The sequence below is a fragment of the Perca fluviatilis genome, chromosome 20 (genome assembly GCF_010015445.1).
Source record: "Perca fluviatilis chromosome 20, GENO_Pfluv_1.0, whole genome shotgun sequence".
In the NCBI taxonomy this organism is placed as follows: Eukaryota; Metazoa; Chordata; class Actinopteri; order Perciformes; family Percidae; genus Perca; species Perca fluviatilis.
Genome location: NC_053131.1, coordinates 7,953,988 through 7,977,460, shown reverse-complemented (window position 1 = coordinate 7,977,460; position 23,473 = coordinate 7,953,988). Strand labels below are relative to the sequence as shown.

General features: G+C 40.1%; 1 protein-coding gene across 5 annotated transcripts in view; it reads right to left on the bottom strand.

Annotated features, from left to right (window-relative positions):
- The window catches only part of slc4a11 (solute carrier family 4 member 11), a 136,095-nt gene extending 112,918 nt beyond the window's left edge, over positions 1 to 23,177 (bottom strand). For 3 of the 5 annotated variants that reach the window (XM_039786588.1, XM_039786590.1, XM_039786592.1), the window contains exon 1: positions 22,930 to 23,177. In XM_039786588.1, coding sequence (XP_039642522.1) covers positions 22,930 to 22,990 — 61 coding nt within the window. In that variant the 5' untranslated portion in view covers positions 22,991 to 23,177. Of the gene's footprint in view, positions 1 to 1,569; positions 1,792 to 22,929 lie in introns of those variants that run through there. The other 2 variants (XM_039786589.1, XM_039786591.1) reach the window with 1 other exon arrangement.
- Positions 23,178 to 23,473: the final 296 nt, after the last annotated feature.

The following is a 23,473-nucleotide window of genomic DNA, read 5'->3' as shown; positions in this document are numbered from 1 at the left end:
ACAATAAGGGCGTGCCAATGTTCATAGATGACACACCAACATTTGGTGTAATCTGTATGGCTGAACATTGTGATGGACAACACGTTCCTGTTACGCATGCTGAAAGGTGCTGCGCACAACAGCTCGCTCTGCTTTTATTTGAAAATCCAGATGGTAGTACAGTGAGTTTGGGAAGCGAGAAATCTAATCTGGCCAAGTAATTGTTGAGTCACTGGTGGTGATCAATAACTCCATCAAATTCCTGCAGAAATATTTTGGTTCTACTGGGCATTAAGTCATTAAAATGCCTACTTAAAGCCAAGGTGACATTACAGACATTAACAACGATTGTAATTAGGTGGATAAGACATCGGATCCGATCAGACATTTCGACTCTTTTCAAACCTCAACCTCTCCTGTAATTGGTAACAAACCTTTTGAATACCTTCCTGTTCTGCTGCAAGGATCAAACCTGCCCTCTCCGCCTCTAATCAGCACTAAGCAAATGAATGCAAATTACTCCTCAGAGGACGAGCCACAGCAGTGTCCATCACGCCCGACACGCACTCTGAGATGTAGTTAGTGTGCACAGTGCATGACGCGTGCACACGCGCACACACAGCATCCCACGGTTTCTTCCTAGACAAAATGAAAGTGGGAAAGCAGCCGCATCACACCTCCAAATGGGCTCTGGTCTCTCCGAGGACTTTCAGTGAGGGGAGAACACGCTGCTCTCCTGTGGCTGTCACCAACACTAATCTGAGACGCACACACACACACACACACACACACACACACACACACACACACACACACACACACACACACACACACACACACACACACACACACACACACACACACACACACACACACACACACACACACACACACACACACACACACACACACACTTTCCCTCTCAATTTCTCATGCACAGAAATACATGCACTCATACAATACACAGATATATATGTGCACATTCACACACACTGCTTTTGTGCTGTGTCCATCCCTCTCTGTCTAGCGAGCGCACTTGCACAAGCCCCGTCAGCGCAGCACAAGAAAAGTGCATTATGAGCTCTGCATTCCAGCTGTCTCTGCTCGGCAGGTATACTGCCTGTCTCTTGGTGGGTTTGCAATACAGTCATTTCTAAAGGTTCAGTTCCTGAACTGAAAAAATACGACGCAGGAACCTGTTGTGTCGCATACCAGACATAAACAAGAAGAAAAGAAAAAAAAACGGCAAACGCGTACTTATACAAAAAAACAACTATTTCTGTAAGCACAACAGGGCTTCATCAACCCAACCTCCCCCGATAATAAAATAAAAACAGGATTTCTGTAACAAACAGAACATTGCCACATTCCTAAGTACACAGAAAGAGAAAACACCAAAAAAGTCGGTACAGTAGAACACATGCACACCCAAACATCTGCCGTCCCTCAGAGTGGAAGTGGAGGTGGGCTGCACTTTGTTTTGCACAGGGGGTTCTCAGGTTTCACTAGGTAGGGAAACCCACGGTTCTCCCAGCGAACGCTGTGTCGTGCACAGCTGAGGAGAAGCCCTCAGAGCTTTGATCCACTTACCCGAAGGCACAAAATGTAGAACTTTGTTGGTCTCCATGGCTGAGCAAGTGGTGGGGAATGCACACTTCCTCTCTCCAACAGCCAACCCCCCCCCCCAAGTCAACCCATCATGGTTGTGTTATCCTGTGCTGATGAGTGTGAGATCACCTCTGCTCCCTTAGCTCTGCTCTGTTTCTGACTGCCTCTCAGACACATGCAGTGACTCAGCCCCACTCTGCCTGCCTACTCACACGCTCACCGCTGGGTCCTAATGCCTTCTGATTTCGCCCAACCCCTTCACTTCCCCGCTCACCAGTCAGCAGCCTATGGCAGGCCAGCATGCAGCGAGGCAAACCTCACATCAAGACACACCTCCCCAACACACTTCTCTTCACGCAGCAAACCCCCAGCATGCATCATGTCATCTTATCATTGTCAGCCACACCATCGCACCTGGTCAACATTGCTCTGTCCTATAGCTCAGACTGGCTACATTAGTTTCACCATTTAGTTGAGCTTGTCTCTCTGTATAACCTCATGCAGATACTTCTGTACTTGTACACGCATACTGGCTTGTGTTAGGAGACAATGTCAAACCAAGAATGGAACGGTGCTAAAGCCAGAGCGCAACGTGTTGTAATCACGTCATCGTTTGGCAAAACACGCATGCATTTATGCTCACTTTGAGTATTGCTTTGTCTTTCTTTGCAAAAATATTGTATCATATGGTAATTTATTTAAGATAAATCTAAACCAGTTCAGGCCCGAGCCCAATTCGAGCTTGAACTCTCTCTCTCTCTCTCTCTCTCTCTATGTGAAAGATGTATCAATAATTAAATAATTACTTAGAATAGCGGCACTTTAAGGAGGACCAGTTGTTAGAACATATGAACCTTTGTTTCACGTCATACCCCCTTTCTCTCTCTTGTCTGCATCTATACGGTCAACCATAAAATAAAATGCCATACAACTTATCTTAAAGTGATGGTTCGGAGTAATTCAACAAGCAAGGTTACCTCCCCTTTCTCTGCTTTGCCCGCCCAGAGAATTTGGCCAACCTATGAGAGAGAGACATCATGGCTTTCAAACGAGAAAAGTGGCAGTTGGTCAAGGCCACACCCCCACTCTCCACCTTGCCCCGCCCTCTCTCCTCCTCAATAGCTACAGACACAGAAATGGCATGTTCTGAGGAAAGCTCATTGTGGGACTGGCTCTAGTGGCTGTAATTCTGCACCAAGGCTGAATTTCGGAAAAGAGACTTCAGATACAGTATTGGGGGACCACTAAGGTCTATATAAAAGCATCCAAAGAGCACCATTTCATCGGACCTTTAAGACTTGTTTTTCTAAATCGACAGATACTCTTCTAGTCACAAGTCAAACAGAGCTAAATGATCTGCTGATCAGCTGAATTCATAATGCAAAGAGTGAGGCAAAATTATTATTTTAATGGCTGTAAACTAAGCAAATTGCTTGCTCTGAAATTAAAACAAAGCATATCCAGACTACCATCAACAGCACAGAACTTTCCTACATATGGTCTGGGAGTGTGAACAGGTGCATGCGTTCTGGAACATCAATAATAGCTGATGTGATAGGATATGTAATCCCTACTGACCCGACTGTTTTGTCACTTAATGACGACTCTAAATTACACCTGCTTGGGAGACAGAGGAAAATCTGGCTAGCCGGCTCAACTGCAACCAAGAAAATGATAGCTCAACGCTGGCTCCACCCCCACTCGCTTTGGCGTATTTTCTAGACATAGTTATGCTTGAGCCCTCTACAGCAAGGATTAACAAAGCCAAATCATCAACTATCAGCCTATGGAAAAGCGCAGATATCAGACTTATCAAATATCAGACTTAGTGACCTCAGCCTCACAAGAATTAGAGGAGAGGGATTAGACAAGGTTTTTTTTTTTTTTTTTTAAGTTTTCTTTTGTTTTCCTCGAGACCGCAGAGGGTGGGAGAGGGTTTTTGTTCTTGTTCAATCTGTGTTTATTTGTTCTGTGCACCATCTGCTATTGCCTGTTACACGTTGTGGAATTTGATTTGCATGTCTGAAGGTGCCAATAAAAAACGTATCGCAAAAAATTGAATGGAATAATGCATATATTTTGTTACATATTAAATAATAACATGGCTTGAGGAAATAGCTTGAAACGTTCCAATTATTTACACTGTTAGATGTCTAAAGGTGGATTTATTAAAAAAAGACTTTGCCTTTTAGTGTTAGATTGGAGTCTGTTCTTTTGATTTTGATGAAATAATGAGCAGTTTTATAAATCTACCAGACACAGAGGCCACTGGATCAAAAAGTTAATTTCCAACCCTGATGTGAATGCTTTGTGAAAGGTCACTCATTTGCATAAGACAGCATATATAACACCACTGTGTGGTATGGCCAGTGGGTCTGCTTTGCATAAAAACTGTTACGAACTGTGAGGCAAATGCATCTCTCAGTGAACCAGGGCGCGTTCTCCCCGGAGGATACTTCAAGTGTTCTCATCCACTGCGAACCTGCAACCCAGGTGTCATGATGGGTGCACTCTAGTTTAACACCAAACGACGTGGCTACATTACAACCCATGTCTTGGTGAAGCCAGGGAGGTGACAACACGGAGAAAAATGTGGTTGAATAAGTTGAACTGACACTTGTTTCCATCTTTGTTATTTACTGAAGCCAGATAAGTCAAATCTCATCCGATTTACATGTAATCTGGAGAGAACGTCAGTCTTCTGGACCCACAGCCAACCGCTCCATGGCCTGGCATCACCACACAGCTAGCATTCGGTAATGTCCTCCTTGAGTTCACCTGAAACTCTCAGACAGCAAGCATGTTAACCCTCATGCTGTCTTCACATGGACCATAACCTTGTTGTCCTTCCAGGTCAAAATTAAAAATTAACTTTTTTTGGCGCTTTTGACAATTCTTTAAACGTTTTTGACAATTTTTACCTTTTTTTATTATTATTATTAAAAAAAAATACCTAATTTAAATGAAATTATACAAATTTTTTAGATAAACAAGGGCAGAAATTATGAATTATATTGACTAATGGTTAAGATCAGAGGATGTTGAGTGAATCACAGACTGGTGTATGTCTGGTTTAGTCAGGACACGGTTTTAAAACCATTTAAAACTTTTCAAATGCCATAAAAAAAACAAAATTCTATGGAAGCAGTCATTAATTTTACATGTGAAGAATGTTGTATGGGTTCCATACAATGTAAATGCATGCATCCGAGTTTGGGGCAACTTGGTTGTAAGAAACCCATATTTCTGATATAAAAAAAATAAACTACCTGGACAGACTAGGGGTGAAAGTTTCTGAATTAACTTTTACATATGTGTAACAAAACTGTATTGCAATTTCTTGTCACTTATCGGTCAACAAAAACGCCAATATGTGATCTCGGTACCTAAACTTGATCACAAATATCGGCCACGCTTTCTTTCTTTTTATATATATATATATATATATATATATATAGTACAGGCCAAAAGTTTGGACACACCTTCTCATTCAATGCATTTCCTTTATTTTCATGACTATTGTATTTCATCTACATTGTAGATTCTCACTGAAGGCATCAAAACTATGAATGAACACATGTGGAATTATGTACTTAACAAAAAAGTGTGAAATAACTGAAAACATGTCTTATATTCTAGTTTCTTCAAAGTAGCCACCCTTTGCTCTGATTACTGCTTTGCACACTCTTGGCATTCTCTTGATGAGCTTCAAGAGGTTGTCACCTGAAATGGTTTTCCAACAGTCTTGAAGGAGTTCCCAGAGGTGCTTAGCACTTGTTGGCCCTTTTGCCTTCACTCTGCGGTCCAGCTCACCCCAAACCATCTCGATTGGGTTCAGGTCCGATGACTGTGGAGGCCAGGTCACCTGGCGCAGCACTCCATCACTCTCCTTCTTGGTCAAATAGCCCTTACACAGCCTGGAGGTGTGTTTGGGGTCATTGTCCTGTTGCAAAATAAATGATGGTCCAACTAAACGCAAACCGGATGGGATGGCATGTCGCTGCAGGATATGGTGGAAGCCATTCTGGTTCAGTATGCCTTCAATTTTGAATAAATCCCCAACAGTGTCACCAGCAAAGCACCCCCACACCATCACACCTCCTCCTCCAAGCTTCACGGTGGGAACCAGGCATGTAGAATCCATCCGTTCACCTTTTCTGCGTCACACAAAGACACGGCGGTTGGAACCAAAGATCTCAAATTTGGACTCATCAGATCAAAGCATAGATTTCCACTGGTCTAATGTCCATTCCTTGTGTTTCTTGGCCCAAACAAATCTCTTCTGCTTGTTGCCTCTCCTTAGCAGTGGTTTCCTAGCAGCTACTTGACCATGAAGGCCTGATTCGCGCAGTCTCCTCTTAACAGTTGTTCTAGAGATGTGTCTGCTGCTAGAACACTGTGTGGCATTCATCTGGTCTCTAATCTGAGCTGCTGTTAACTGCGCGATTTCTGAGGCTGGTGACTTCGGATGAACTTATCCTCAGCAGCAGAGGTGACTCTTGGTCTTCCCTTTCCTGGGCGTCGTCCTCATGTGAGCCGGTTTCGTTGTAGCGCTTGATGGTTTTGCGACTGCACTTGGGGACACATTCAAAGTTTTCGCAATTTTCCGGACTGACTGACCTTCATTTGTTAAAGTAATGATGGCCACTCGTTTCTCTTTACTTAGCTGATTGGTTCTTGCCATAATTTGAATTCTAACAGTTGTCCAATAGGGCTGTCGGCTGTGTATCAACCTGACTTCTGCACAACACAACGGATGGTCCCAACCCCATTAATAAAGGGAAAAAAATTCCACCAATTAACCCTGACAAGGCACACCTGTGAAGTGAAAACCATTTCAGGTGACTACCTCATGAAGCTCATTGAGAGAACACCAAGGGTTTGCAGCGCTATCAAAAAAGCAAAGGGTGGCTACTTTGAAAAATCTAAAATATAAGACATGTTTTCAGTTATTTCACACTTTTTTGTTAAGTACATAATTCCATATGTGTTCATTCATAGTTTTGATGCCTTCAGTGAGAATCTACAATGTAAATAGTCATGAAAATAAAGGAAACTCATTTAATGAGAAGGTGTGTCCAAACTTTTGGCCTGTACTATGTGTGTGTGTGTGTGTAATGTATACAAGTATTTCTTTGAATTATTCGGCACCTTTTCATCTCACAGCAACATTTTCTTGAACAGCGGGGGAGACTGACAAGTAAGAGGGAGCAAGTGTGTTGGCACACGCTGTCAAAACATCATGAAAAAGGGAAAAAGGGAGAGTTATATAAACAGATATATTTAACAATTGTTTTTACTGTAATTATAGCTGCCGTCATAGCCAAAAACCAGACCCCCAGTACAACACAGCTGGTAAAAAAAAACAAAGCAGCTACCATGTTTGAACAAGGAGAGCCTTTCACTACCTCATCTACAACTATTCATTTCAACCACACCGATGTTCTTGAGTAGTACTCCCTCTTAGGTTGTGGAAAAAAAAAACAGGACAAAAAGAACAGGAGGGCATAAGAGGCATCACTTGCCACAGCCATATGTTCAGCTGTCCCCGACACCGAACCCTTACTGTCTACTTACTTTAAGTCACTGTGGGTCAAGGGCCAACCCTGAAGATTTTGACATTTAGTAAATGCTTTGGTAGAAGCATGTCTTTATGACTTGGGCCTTGTTTGTTGGGGTTTGTTGTGTGAATGTTTTTACTATTTTTTATTTTTTTTAAGCAGTAAGGGAAAACTTGTTGTCCATCATTATACATCTTTGGTTTTTGGACTGTTAATCAGGAAAAACAAGTAATTTAAGGTAGGGCTGGGATGATAACGTAAATGCATCGACACATAATTTGCGTTGACGCGTCACTAAATAAAATAAATTAATGTAATGCGGAACTAATGTAATGTGGAACTACTGCTAGATACGCGGGTTCTAGAGACACCTAAACTGTAGCCCTGCCTTAGCTCTGAAGCTAGCCGAGCTCCTCCGCCTACATGCAGTTTTTGTCAGGTCGACGGTCCAGTGAGTGAGTCAGCGATAGCAGCACGAAAGGACGAGTATGGCGAGTGGTGGCAACCCACAAGAGTTCCCCGCTGGCCTCTTTAAGATCGCAAGTTTGGGAAAACTTCGAGACTGTATGGCTGCAGCCTGGAGCCTCCCATGTCATGTCCTCTCGTCGCATGCCGTCCCCGCCTCGAAAATGTCGGTCTTTGGATCAGTTCCAGCAGTAGGCTACAGGCGAGAGAGCGGTGGATAGGACGAGGACTGTGTGTTGCCGTTGTTCAGCAGCTGTTGGGAGTTGTGAGTGGAAATACATCTAACATGCTAACGCATATCCGACACCATCACCCAGATGTACCAATCACTGGAACGAGACAAAAAACAACCTGTCCAACTTCTCCTCCCTACAGTGCTTAACCAGCCTTTAGATACAAATAATTAAAGTTAAATTAAAGGGAGAAGAGCTTGGATGTTAAACAAGAGCTTATTCCTTATTTTCCCTACTGTTAAAAAAAGCAAATACAGGTTTATTTTAAGTTTTTATTTTTGTATTCCTCCTGAAAGGGACTTTATTTTGTTGTTGGATTGATAGCCTATATCTGGCTTCAGGTTGCACTAAAAATTCATTTTACTTGAACAACGCAGTGTTAAACAATTTTAATAAATAGAGATTTGAACCTTGTTGAAATTTGTTTTGTGTAAATTGTTAATAATTGAGCAATGGGAAAATAATCGCTAATTGAAAAAAATAATCGCTAGATTAATCGTTTGGGACAGCCCTAATTTAAGGATATCTTTGGGCTTTGCTGGCCATTATTTCAACATGTTTCAAAGTAAATGATTAATCATAAAAAAATACTTGGATTAATTGATAAGAAATTCTTAGATATAGCCCTAAATTAGATCCACTGAAACAATATCAGGACACCTTAACAGTAGTAAATAAGAAGGAGCAAGAGCTGCTAGTTTACTTCCCTGATCAGCATTATCCTGCCCATCCAGGTATTAAACCAGCAACCAGTCGGTCATAAGCTGTCCCCTTTAACTTTAGAACACTACTTCGTAAACTTTATTAAAATTACTGATTCATTTGAATAGCATAGAATTGAATGTTAGTACATTATTACAAACTTTTTCTCATGCAAGCATCATCTTCAAGGGCCCATTTTCACAGTGTCAATGATTCCACTCCATAATGATGGAAAGTCATAATGATCATTTCAACATTGCGTGTGATACAAACTTAAAATATAGTAAAACATATCTTACAATAAAAGTGCTTTTCTTAATTCTGGCTTTAATGGTATCAGATGCTGGCAGGTGCTCTTGGTAAATAGTTGATGTAATTTATAAGGTTGAGGAATGTTATGTAGTTCAGCTGGGATTTGTACTGATGTCTGGCTTGTTTGTGTTAAGGTGATAGTCCAAAGCTGTGTGAGTTGCATGTATGACAAAAAGCCAATTCTTAATAGTTCACTACATTCCTAAACTAGCAACAGTCTGCCAAGCTTCAGAGGAAGCCAAACAATGCAGCTAAACTAAGGTTTTTCATTCTTTTGACTCAGTTGATAAAGCTAAAATTGCACTGCAGAGGTAGGTGGCTGCACATGAAAGGTTCAACCTGCATATAGGAGACTCCGTTAAGTCCAGTCATTTCTGTAGTCCTTCATCACTAAAGCAGGTCTCAAAGAAACTGAAACCGAGAAGGAGCCGACTTAGACCTAAAATTAATCACAACAATATAAACAAAAGCACAGGACACACGTTGAAAAGGTACAAATAATATTTTTACTGACATATGTGATATTCAGAGCAACCCTATGGGAATAAGTAGATATGACATTACTACTACTTTATGACATCTTGGTGAGCTCAAAGTCAACAATCAAGAACTATTAAGGTCAACCACGTGCCTACGGTGTACACCTTTTCTAAACAGCAGAGCCAGGGCTTAACACAGTCCCAGAAGGCAAATAAAGATGTATGTCAACATAGTGTGCGTTTCATACACAAACATTTAATGTTGAACAGTCTCACGGGTTTAGGACTGCATCATCCATGCTCTACATTATATTTTTGTATTATTTTTATTTATTTGCTTATTTAAGTAAATCAGAGAAACATCTATACTAAAGCACACCTGCAACTAACAATTATTTTGTGATACTTTTTATACAGTTGCTGCTACAATAGACATTGTTTCAGCAATACTAGTTTGGCAACAGGTGGGTGCATATTGCAGCAATGGCAGCAAGATAAACTGTGGTAGGTTTAGGCCAGAGATAATCTAGTTAAAATGAGCAGTTTGGGTTTAATGCAGTTTTATTTTACTTTTTGACTAATGTGTGGATATACTAGTATCTTCCTGTTAAACAACTGTTACCTTTGGCATATCTTAAAACATATGTTAAAATGTTGTTTACCGTTCTTTGTGCATATCATTTTTTTTTTCCTTTTTCCAACAAGTCCTTCTGTGCTCTGTAATTTTTCTCCACAGTCTGTAAGTAAACATTTTGTGAGCGTGCGGTCCTTTTGCAAATATGATCATGTCGCTATGCTAATAATAATAATACTACTACATTTATTTTATATGGCGCTTTTAAAAAAGGTACTCAAAGGCACTTTACAAGGTCACCGACAAAATAAAAAACAAAAAAAAACAGTAACTGATCGGTAACAGGATCAGTTTAACAACAACAGTAACAACTAGAGATAAATATTGAAAGATGCAGCAACACAAATATTTTTTGCAAATATGATCCTGTTGCTATTCTAATGCAGCCACGTTTAGTATAGGGCTGCAGAAATGATGTGATTTAACCGATGCGTAGTCCAGTATTGTACAGTACTGTGCTGCTGCAGTGTAGGTGGTGTCCTTTTGTCCTTGTGCCAGATTTCAGGATGTGGTGTACAACTCATTAGGATGCCAACATGCCTCTGCACCGGTGTTAAGACTTTTCACTTGGTGATTTTAAATCCTGCTGACCCGATTGAGAAGCCATGGGGCTCCTAAGGTAGCTGCGTCTGCAGTAGTGCTAGTATTAATGGTAACACAGCATAGCGAGTAATGATGCACAAACAGCTATTTCCTCAGTGAGTCATCAATCAGAGAGGGAATCCTGCTCCCTCCTTTTGACTGGGAACAACCGTCATTAGCAGCTGAGTGTGTGTGGGCAACGACTGTGTGTGCTGTGCATGTGTTTTAACTACACCTCCATGTCTGCATGGGTAGGCATCGATCTTGTCTTTCTGTGTGTATGCGTCTATAAGCTTGTGCACCTGTTAGTTTGTGTGTGTGTGTGTCTATTTTCTTTCTTCAGCATCGTCTTTGTGGTCGATGTTGTTTATGCTGTACTATGGCACAGCAGGAGAGAGAGGCACAGTGATAATTATAATAACACTCCGGAATAAGGGATAAAAGAGAGATGAAGGGAAACAGGAAGAGGAGGAAAAAGATGATGAAGAAGAGGAGGACGAGGAGGAGGAGGAGGAGGAAGAGAAAGAGGATGAGGGGAGCAGCTGGTTGTGGTTACTCTGCTGCCCCCACACATCACTGTAGGAGAATTTACCCTCCCGCAATTCCCTGTGTGTGTGTGAGTGTGTGTGTGTGTGTGTGTGTGTGTGTGTGTGTGTTGCCAGGGGGATGAGGATGTATTTCAGGTCACAAACTAGCTACAGATTTAATTTGGAGAAAAACAACTTGATTATGTTCTCTCAGGCAAAAAACGGTGCAACGTAACTAAGATGACACACGTGAACACACACACATCAGTGCAGGGATATAACGACACACACAATTCAAATATATTCAACATAGAATGAGGATTTAACAGTTGGGTTGTTTCTCCGTCACCTTCAACTCTGGCAATGGTCGTGGTGTCTGGAAAAGGGCAGCTGCAGGCGACAGGTAAGGTACGCTCTGTCTTTAGCTACAGACAGCTACACGCCACGGACCGGGACTTCCAGTGTTGGACTGCTACCTGCTGCAAAGTGAAATGCTAACTAGTAGGGCTGTGCAATCACATTTTAAAATCGCAATTGCGATTTTGGCTCCACAATCACAAAAAGATTCACAGTTCAAGGTGTTTTCAATGTTGATTTGTTGAACGGTTTCATTGTTTTTTCAAATTCAACAATTGCAACATCTTGCCAAAGATCAATGAGTAATTGTGTTAAAGGTCCCATGACATGGTGCTCTTTGGATGCTTTTATATAGACCTTAGTGGTCCCCTAATACTATATCTGAAGTCTCTTTCCCGAAATTCAGCCTTGGTGCAGAATTACAGCCACTAGAGCCAGTCCCACAATGAGCTTTCCTTAGGATGTGCCATTTTTGTGTCTCTAGCTATTGAGGAGGAGAGAGGGCAGGGCAAGGTGGAGGGTGGGGGTGTGGCCTTGACCAACTGCCACTTTTCTCGTTTGAAAGCCATGATGTCTCTCTCCCATGAAGATCCAGATCGGCCCATCTGAGCTTTCATTTTCTCAAAGGCAGAGCAGGATACCCAGGGCTCGGTTTACACCTATCACCATTTCAAGCCAATTGGGGACCATAGGCAGGCTGGGGGAACGCATATTAATGTTAAAAAACCTCATAAAGTGACATTTTCATGCCATGGGACCTTTAAATAATGATTTAAATATTGACCAAAATAATGATTTTTCCATAATCGAGCAGCATATGGCCATTTATTAAAACTAAAACACAAAAAGATATATTTCTTTTACCTCTCAAATGCATCAGTATTTCTAATTCCTGTACCAAAACTAAAATTGGCTTAAACAAAATAATGCTACAATTAAGTCAGTACTCACAAAAAGTCCTCCCAACCCTGAAACCCTTCTGTAGGCTACCATTCATTCTAACAGCCCCAGCACAATAAGTTAACCAGCAACAGTGTGGGCACTTCTCGTCACAAATGACACACTGTTGTTCCTTTTGGTTAACTTGTTTGTTGGGCCAGCAACAAAATAATGGATGCCGGAGCGGCCTAGAGTTTGACAGAATCAATCCTCAACAACAATATGCCCTAGCAAAGTGTTACACAGTAAATCCCACTTGTTCACTAAAAAAAAAAAAAAAGCTGTCCTGAAAACCTGAATGAAATGACTGCCTGAGATATGAAATCAAAATTCCAGTGCAGCAAGCCTAGTGGGGAAGTTAAACCCTCATCTAAAACGGGGGAAGGCTGACTGAGCACACACATTTATTTCAGCCCCTTCTTGCTCAGAGCACACATTCGTTCACATGAGGGCTGGGTATCGTTAATTATGTTTCCAATACCGTGAATTTGATACTGGTTCCTGAACGATACTTTTTTGGTTACAAATTTTATAAAATCCATTTTAACAAAAATGAATTACACATTACAGTATTTAGTTTTATTTTTAGCTCCTTTACACCTATGTGACGCACACTGTAGTCAAGCCTCTCAACGTACACACACACACACACACGCACACACACACACACACACACACGCGCACACACACGCCCCGTCTCTGTGCGTAACGTAGTCCTGCATGCCTCTACGACGTGTAATGACAGCACAAGCATTACTAGATCTTAGTAGAAGCATGCTGCATGGCTCACTGACGCTGATGAGATTTATTCCTTAGTTATGAAATTTGGTATTGAATTATGAGCCATTTTTCGATACTCAATACTATGGAGCAAATTCGCTTGGTGCCTAAAAGTATCAATGTTCAGTACCTAGCCCTAATTCACATGCAACGGTCTTGCTTTCTCAAGGGCACGTGGCTGGTTTATATATTCACTTTTCATGCCTAGCTCAGTCCACAGGCTTTCAGATTTGAACCAGCAACCCTCTGGTCACAAACACACTTCTCAAACCTCATGGCTCCTACTACCCCCATGAATATTCTACATAATAAAAATGCACTTTATCAATCCCCAAGGGGAAACAAAGTCAGCAGGAGAGAAACCTGTAATAAATGACCAATAAAAAAAAAAGACAAATGTCTCTGTGATGCAAACTACTACTATAAGTAGAATTTGCATATTGGAGGCCACTGACTGACTGACTACAGATGTAGGGTTGGGCATCGGGAACAGATTCCTACTTGGAATCATTTCAAAAATTATAATTCCTTTAACTTTATTGGAATCGTTTCGAGGATTTGATTTCAAATCTGATCACGGGTTCAAAATTGAACATGCGTAAGTTTTGGTTTCCGAAGCGGCCAGGCGCTTCTTGTGTTGCAGCCATGGAGCACAGTAAGCGGTGCTCTAGTGTGGCTTTATTTTATGTTGAAAAACTGCAACCCACCATTGAATAAAAATAAAACTTTGCTCTTATTTGTGAAATAAGATTCGGAATCAAGCATTGATAAGAACTGTAATTGAAATTAAGAATGGCAATTGGAATCAGAATCGTTAAAATCCAAATGATGCCCAAACCTATACAGATGTGATCAATAATTATTGGTCTTGTGCAGGTACTGCTTCACATAAAATATTCATGGTATGAGGATGCATACAACCACTCACTCACTCGACAGCAATGCAGATAAAGACTAAGGATGACTAAGGACTTATCAGCAAAAGATATTGAACATCATCACAAGCAGACTCAACAGAATATATTGTGTTGTTCAATGAGACAGACACACACACTGCCCTCTGCTGGAAGCTACAGAGGCTCAAAACAGGAATTGAAGATAGCGGCTGTGCCCTTTGACCTCCAGTTTCCCCTTATGTGTTTTCCCTCTTCATTGTGATACCAACACAAGCACACGCACGCACACACACCCCCCACAGGAAATGTTTGTTGTCTTTACATTTCCAAAGGCCCTTATGGGGAAGCAATGCTGACACAGACACTTTTAACTTTCAAGTGAGTGAGTGAAACAGTCAAATCAGCAACATGGATCATCCTGCCTCCTATGCCCTCGCTGTAAATCAGTCTCACCTACAAAAAGGACCAGACAAACTGGTTTACATGTTTAAACATCATTTAAATTGGCACTAAACCCATTGTTATGTCAATATATTTGTCAAATACTACACTAATTGAGACAGGACTATGTTAATTTTAAACAAAGTTCTATAACAGGCGGGTCATATTCAACTCTATCCTTAAGTGAATGCCAAAATGATTGTAAATTAATAGTCATGGAAATTAAATATTACTGATAATAATACTGCATGTGCTACTCACTTTATCTGATGTGTGGTTTAAGAATTAATTTTGAAATCACTACCCATCTCTTTCAGAGAAAATTATAATTTCCTGATGTTCATCATCCAGTCTGCAGAAGTGTTTTTTTTAATTTATCAGCCAATACTACAGGCTCCTCCTACTTTGTGCTTTTAATATTTTTACTAGAGTGCATGTCATTATTATGAAAATAGATTAAGCTGCCTCTTTTGGAAAGAAGCCTTTGCCATTGCTTGTAGACAACTGCTTCTGAGAAAAATGTCACTCTATAGCCCACTTTAAAATTCTAAGCACCTACAGTGCACATTAAAAACGCTGCAATAAACTGCAAAGGGCACCTTGTTGTATTGTGCTCCAAGCAGGAAGACAGCAAAGAAACAGTTAGTGGACAAACACTGGATGGGATTTCCTCTCCTCCTGACCGGCTCCTGCCTTGCATTGTCTGTTTTCAGAGGCTGGAGAATAACAAAATTCATCTATCATGAAAACACACACACAAACATATACACAGACAAATTCAAACATATGCATGCTATCGCTCATGCACACATGCTGCGCGCACACACGCACACGCACACACACACACACACACACACACACTTCAATTGTGCAATGAGGCAGGCCTGCTTGGTTCTTTCAAGTGAATGATTTACAGATTTACAAAGAATATGTTATACGGCATTTACTCTCCAACTGGGACGTTTTGGGGCCGATTGATGGGATTGCTGTGGACGAAGTACAAACAGCGATACACTGGAAAGAGCAAATTTCGTTTAACCATGTATCCAGCTCATTTGTTAAATGCCAACTCCGAGCGTTTTTTTCCTCCTATCCCAGAATGTATCTGTGGTGTAGCCAGAACTTACTCCACAGCGCTGTGGAGATAGGTCTCTATCTATGAATTAATTAAATGACATACTTAAACGTACAATATGTAATTTTCTGCTGCTAGGGGTCTCTGAATCGAAATGTGCAATGTACCCACGGACTTTTGATGACTTGGGGAAGTTGTGTGGGATCATGGGAGTTGTCATTGTTAACCACCATTGTCAACGCAAATCTTCTTGCATCAAGGCTTCGTTCGTATAATCCATTTAATTATATACACAGTATATGCAGCCCACTGTGCTTCCATACAGATGATTATTACTGTGACACAGCATGCTTACGATGTTGGTATGTACAGGTGATGTGATGAAGATTTGCAGGGATTGCAAAATGGAAGAAGAGAGAGAAATGAGCAAGGGGCGAGGGAGAGACAGGCTAAATGACAAAGTGTCCAAAGTTTGGGATAATTTCAAGCTGAAACAAAACAAACTCAGTAGAGCATGTAAAACTGAACTGAAAACTGTATTCTCATCTGACGCATCACACTCCTCTGTTATGGTGTGGTCTCTCAGAGGAGGGGTGGGACATATATCCATGTTTAGAGGATGTGCCACTTTATTTCTCCTACAAATACTGGTGATACTGTTTTATCATATCATGTACACAACACACAAATGTGATTGTTCATATTATGAACTATGTTGACATGATAATATAATAACTCCATAAAATACACCCCTCCAACAAAAAATACATTTTATATATATATATATATATATATATATATATATATCCAAACAACCCAGGAATTGGGTCAAAATATTAGCCCTATAACCCAGAAAATGGTTACTCTCTGAAAAAAATAACCCATAATTTTAACCCAACACAAATAACCCAGAAACTGGGTTGAAGAAATAACCCAGGAGTTTTAAGTGTGTAGTTATCATTGTTTTGACGTAAGTTAGTGCAACTAGAAGGGTCAGCGGTTTAATAACGCCATTGATAGACAACTAAACAACTCTTAACAATTTACATTATTGTGCACCATGTAATAAAGGTCTTTTTAATTCTAAAAACATTCTCCTGATTGAACTATGATATAGCCCAGTTTAAACCTAGATGGATGGAAGCGTTTTACCTGCAAATAACCAAATCAATGCTTCTTGGGTCAACAGGCAAAATGAATTAATCTTACAATATGCAATGCATTTTTAGACTCTACATGCTAACTTCAGCACCAGGGCACTTTGGTAAGTGTGTGCAAACTTGCATCACACTCTCCTGAAGCAACATATCATAGAAAGAACCAAAGTATAATGTCACTGAACAATCTTCCTCCTTCCTTTTTTTAAAGAGTGAATGGACCTCTGACGTAGCAGAACAACATGCTCCTGCATTGACCTGACAACACACCAATGTTTTTATTAAAGCCCTGTTAACCATTAAAAAGAATTTTGGAACAATTTTCAGACAGACAGACAGAGGGAAGGTTCTCTGCAGAAACAGACATCCCCACACACTTCTAGTTGGTCATAAGTGATTATTTAAAGGGATTATTTTTGTATTAGTCTGCACATTGTTTTTAAGGAAAATCCTACATATTATACCTTTAAGAAATAATTTATAGATAAAACATGAACCATCTGTTTGTTGAACCCTGTACTTCTCACAGACTTGACTCATTTTACATGAGATCCTGTTGTGGGATTATATTATGCAAATCTTATGATGTGTAAACTTAAAGTTTTTATTAAGCCTATACCAATTTAACCCAGACACAATGATGTCTCTTACATGGCAAGTGTTTTTTAAAGCGACTGAGGGAGCTGGAAGCTAAGTGAGTCACTGTGTCTGAGCTGATTGATTAATGTCTTCACCAGTAGCTACTTAATTCTACAGCAGTCCCACCAGGCAGGGAATAATGAATGCCACTTAAACAATTAACACTGTGAACCAAATTCCTACGCGTCCATGAACGCACAACTTACAGCGTTATTCAAGGCAGAGAAGGTACATAGAAACACTAAAAAAGTTAATTTGATCATACTTTCATAATATTTGTTGCTTTACTACTATAAAGACAAATTCTAAAATATTGAATATTCAAAACCTTGGGTCAGCAACTGACTAATACCCAAGTGTGAGTTTTGGACAGAAGAACACTTCAAGCCCAAATTTGTCCTTTCATTAAAGATCCTAAAAAATAATTAAAAAAAAATAATTAAAAAAAGAAAACACTGTCTTATTGAATAATTATTGTATGCGACTAACGCTTATTTTCATGAGTTCATCTGCTGATTATTTTATTGATTAATCAAATAATTGTTGCACATGCAAAAACATAGTCCTACTGTAATTAAAATGTATTGAACTAGTCTGGTTTATTGGGTGTACAATGTGGGTGGGCAGGCAGTCTCCTCCGCTTCCACTGTCTCCACTTTCTATATTGCAAATACTGATTTAAAGTCTCCTGTGCCATGCAAGTCTATGGGGGAAGTATTTTTTGGCCCAGTGGCATCATGTGACGAGACGGAAGCAGTAATTTCACTGTTTGGCCGCTTTGTCAAATCGGCTTCAAAACTCTGCGCACTTCCTGGGATCCTGGGAGAGACGGGGTGAAAGCATGCACGCCTCTGATTGGTTCATAGGTGGTTTAGGTTTAGGCATGAGGAGTGATGGCGCGTTCATGCCACCTCGGAATAACAGGGACCGCCCCCGTGGTTACGTTGTTTTTCCGACTGGCAGCGTTCAAGTGGTCGGGATGAGTGTTCTTCTTCTTCTGTTATATTGGCGTTTTGGCTTAACTTTTTGCATGACTGCCACCAACGGTTGGCCATAGCCTAGAGCATCAGGTGTGGGAAAACATGGAGGTCACAATAACAAAAGATTTTCTGCTGTTTTCTTATGCGAGCATCCAAACAGCACATCGCCAGGTGTTTGTTTGTGTTATCTGCAGGACAACGAACGGGAAAGGACACATAAGGTGTTTTTTTTTTTTTTTTTTTTTACATATAGGCCTATTTATGAATACATTTAAACATGTTATGTCTGTGTATGTTTCTTGGCAGAGGCGTTTGTCCAAAATAAACAGTTTATTGTCATTGAAATATGTTCAGTGAACCAAAGTCGCCTACATCAAACGTCAGTTGTCAACAACGCGAAACTGGGAAACTCGGTTAGAAAAATCCAGCCCGAGTTTCCCACCTCTGATTCCCACAGGACGTAACGTGAATGGTGACGTTTTCACTCGTAAAAACGTTTTTCCGATGTCCATGAACGCACGGTGAGACTGGTAAAGTATAAGGTAAGAATATCAGGGTATGCCAATCAGAGGCAGAGTAGGCAGAGTTATGCCTTCGCCCATCCCTCCGAACCAGCCAGTCTAGCATCAACCATTTTGCAAAGGCATCTCATGGTAAATCGGCCTGGTGAGCTATCATTTTGCAAATGATTGGCAAATCAATTTTAGTTGGTCGGAGAATTTCTAATTAGAGTGAGGCACGGGGCTTAGCACTTCACAAGATGATTGGGATTGGTTAAAGAAATACAAACAAGTCAGAGCATTTTAATCCCCTCTATAATACAGTGTTCAATTTACTATATGTAAGTTTTAACATTTTTAAGTTTCTGCAACAGTGTCATTTTTCATATAATGATCATAAATGACCTGTAACAGCAAACGAGACAAACAGTGAAAAGAACGCTATTTTTATGTCGTTTTTATTAATGCCTTTGGCCGGGTCCAATATTTCCTGTAAAGTCACAGAATGATTTGCGGCAGGTAGAACAGCTCTACAGTAACACATTCTGACGGCTCACAGATTTCTTTGTAACATCGGAAATGCCTGTGTTAGAGTATCTAGCCAGGTAAAAGGTAGCAGGAGATTTCTTTATAGCTATAGGCCAAATTGTATTCTAATTTTATTTTAGAAGTTATCTGCTGTAGTTATGGATGATACTGGGGCAGGGCCATCACAGAAAAGAAGGAAATTAAACAAAGAACAACTAAAGGCTAAAAAGGAAAGTACAGAAGACGGGCAAGGTCAGGCTTTCAAACGATAGAGACAATTACAGTACGGGAATGTAAATAATTCAAAAACCACATTGAATTTGCCCTCGGGTATGTAATATGTTGTCATATAATATTTCATTCATAAAATAACTTTACAATGCGCCATGTGGTTGTACCTCAGCAGGCTATATTACGTCCCCTTTCCATTTAGCACTCAGGTTTTATTCCTTTTAGTCCGTGTTTGTGTCTTTTCCCTGTACCTGTGTACGCTATATTAATCCAAGTTATTATTACGTTGGTTGCTACAACAAACTCTGAATGCTTTTGCTCGTGACTAGGGTTGCAAAGGGGCGGACATTTTCGAAAATTTTCCATGGAAAGTTTAGCTGGGGAATTTTGGAAACATTCCAATTTGGAAACTTTCATGGGAATTCATGGAAATTATGGGAATTTGGATGGGATGTAGTCCTTGGGATTAAATGTAGTACTGTCTTCAATCAGCTTCAATCTGCTGCTGAATGTTGGATTTTTAAAATGATCTGTGCAGTGGGTGTGGCCTCAATAGCCCTGCAGTAGGCTAAGTAGTAGCCCAAACCATTGACCTTTAGCTTAACATATGAAGGTAGCTAGCATCATAGTAAACCAAAGGCAGCGCCTTTGGTTTACTATGGTTATATGCATGCTAAGGTAACCATCTGTCTATTGTTCCCAGCCAAGAACAAGTGGGCTATACAATTAACACACATAGGTTAATAGCAATGGGTTATGTATTACCCCCCTCCCCCCAAAAAACTAAAATAAACTTTTACAATTTTAAAAACTACATGTTGGCAAGTATGTAGTAGCCTATGCTGATTACTTCGTGCGTGCATGTCATTAACGAATATATAGGGAGGACATTCAACTGAAGTTGCATTAAATCAAGTTGTTTTAACCAAGATTATGCTGCAAGATGGGGGGGTTTTCAACTACATTTAAGTTCCCTGTTATGGACTAACAGTATTATAACAAGCAATGTTAACGGGAGAAGAGTGTTCAACTAATTTAACAGTAATTTAATAGTTTGGTATATAGGGCGTACTGAACCAGACAAAGTCACAAATTCACACTGAACAGTCTGTGGTTCAGAACACACACACACACACACACACACACACACACACACACACACACACACACACACACACACACACACACACACACACACACACACAGTCAAAAGCACAAGTAGAGTGATAAACAACGGATAGTTAAAGTCACACGTTATACGGTTATTCAGATATGTTACTGTATACAGAATATCAGCTAACTGAATTCCATTTAAAAATGTAATCAACTATTAACATCCCATATTGTTTGACCCTACAGTACTAACAGGGGCATGGTGTATTCTCCTGTGTAGGTCAACATGTAGAGCATGGCGTTAGCAGCATCAAAGATAGAAGCTCCACTCCCACCGGAACAAAACAACATGTATGCACTCTTAAGTCCACAAGGAGCTCAGGATGAAAGAGCCAGCCAAATGGCATATATATAAAAAAAAGATGTAATCCTGGTTAAGAGAGACAGTTACACAATACACACTGGATGATATATTGGGGGGAAAAGTGCTTGTTTGGAGAAATTCAAGGTCACAGGACTAAAGATTTTTTTTATAGAAGGCTCTGAACTTTGCAAGGATTCAGGCTATAGAGACACTGTTCTGCAACGCCCAATTAAAAATACAAGATAAAGCAAAGTAAGGTTCAAAAGGCTAATAGTGTGTCTCTCTGTGAAGTGTTCCAATTACAAGCACCTTGATTTCATTATGATGTAGGAACTGAGTAGTAGAAGACAAAAACCTCGACCTACTGCAAGTCTACAATATGCAGGACAACTTTTTCTTTATATTGGTTCTTTGATACTTCATTTATCTATTAAGTTTTACATTTCTACTACAGCTAGTTATTTCCATTAATTATTGATTATTTTTTCATAACCTGATTACCTCAGTCAGAACCTGAGGTAACGTCTGAAAAAAAGAATCTAGTTCAGTCTGCTAAACACACCAAATCTTATACATTCATTTAATATATTAATGCAAATTCAATATATATAAATTAACATAAAAGTAAGGAAAAGCAGCAAATCTTTACATTTGAGAAGCGGTTACCAACAAATGTTTAGCATCTTTGCTTGATAAATGACTTGCATGGCTAATTATGAAGATTTTTGCTGATCACTTTTCTGTTGAGCCAGTTATTGTTAAATAATTGTTCTACACTGGCATACTTTACGATTATATATATATATATTACACATCATAAGATGTCACAGAATGAGTACTGAGTCAGGCACATACTTTATGAGAGTACAGTATTGGACAAAAAAACATGCACTGTCAAAACATACACTATCTGTACGTACTTTACCTCTTTGATGTTTTTGTGTTGCTGTTGCATTTGACAATATTGGTGATCTGGGAGGTATGACCTACATTCTAAGAGGCCCTAACATTTACATGTGAGGCTGCAAACATTGGAAAGCATGGTGTTTTCAAGATGCCACATTTCACTGTTTGTTAGATTTAAAGCTGCTTGTTTACATGTGTTTTTTGGCACCAGTGACACTCTACTTGTGTGTTCCAACATTTCCTCTATCCATATAAAATGCTCCGTATTCCTCACACATCCCCTGACACATCAGAACATGTCTTGGGTGAAAACATACAAGATGTCAATGCAATGAGAAACAATGTACTGTCAGCATGCAGAGACATTGTGAAATTTACATTCTGTAATAAAAAAAATAGCATTATATTTAGCTTATAGGCTACGGTGTCTGATACAGTACAGTAAATATTGTGGTTTGCAGGTTTCCTACAGCACTTCAATTAGTACCAAATTACTGTAACAGTTGGGACATATTAGCCAAAAGCAATGCTAAGTTAAACTACACAATGGAGGCTGTTTTACTAGTCTTGTTTCCACTCTGCCTAATTTTCCACTTTAGTAAATTGTCCCTCCTCTGGTGCAGTTTGTGTGTTTCATTTAATAAAGTAGAATCTCTCTCCATCTGTCTTTATCTCTCCATATCTCTCTCTCTCTCGCGCGCGCGCGCACACACACACACACACGCAGTTTAACTAACTCTGTAGCCAGCTAGCTATCTTACCTGCCATAGACTACAAGTAGCATTTACAGTAGGCTAATACTAAATATTTTTGGACAATATGTCGAGCAAAAAAATAAATACAGTTCTCACTAACAAACTACGAATGTCAAGGCAGTTTGCCCATGTGAAAACCCGTTAGCAAGAACTTAAAAAAAACAAAAAAACTGAAGTGCATCATACCTCTAGTAAATCGATTTACTGACGCCACCGTCACATCTCCATCGTCCTTGACCGTTTTCATAACGTCTCCCGGTCTCCAGATATCACGTCAGAAGAACTTCTTCTCTCACCGGCTTTTCTTTACTTGTTCGGGTAACACGAGTAAAAACGGAGGTGTCCAATGTTGTCCGGTAGGTACCTTTACAAAAAAAGTCACGATAGTTTCATCAAGTAATCAACGGTCACCAGGTGCTGCTGACAAGCACGCGCCCGCCGAGTGCCACAAAACGGCGACCCCGCCCACCGCTCGTTACAGGCACGAGACCGTTGCTTTGACTGGCACAAAGTATCCCATGTTACACCAAGCTGAGTGAAAACTATTGTTTCATGTTATATACTGTAGATAGATAGATAGATAGATAGATAGATAGATAGATAGATAGATAGATAGATAGATAGATAGATAGATAGATATCTATCCATCCATCTATCCATATACAGTTGTGCTCATAAGTTTACATACCCATGCTAAAGTTGACTAAAAAGAGAATAGAAAAATCATCTT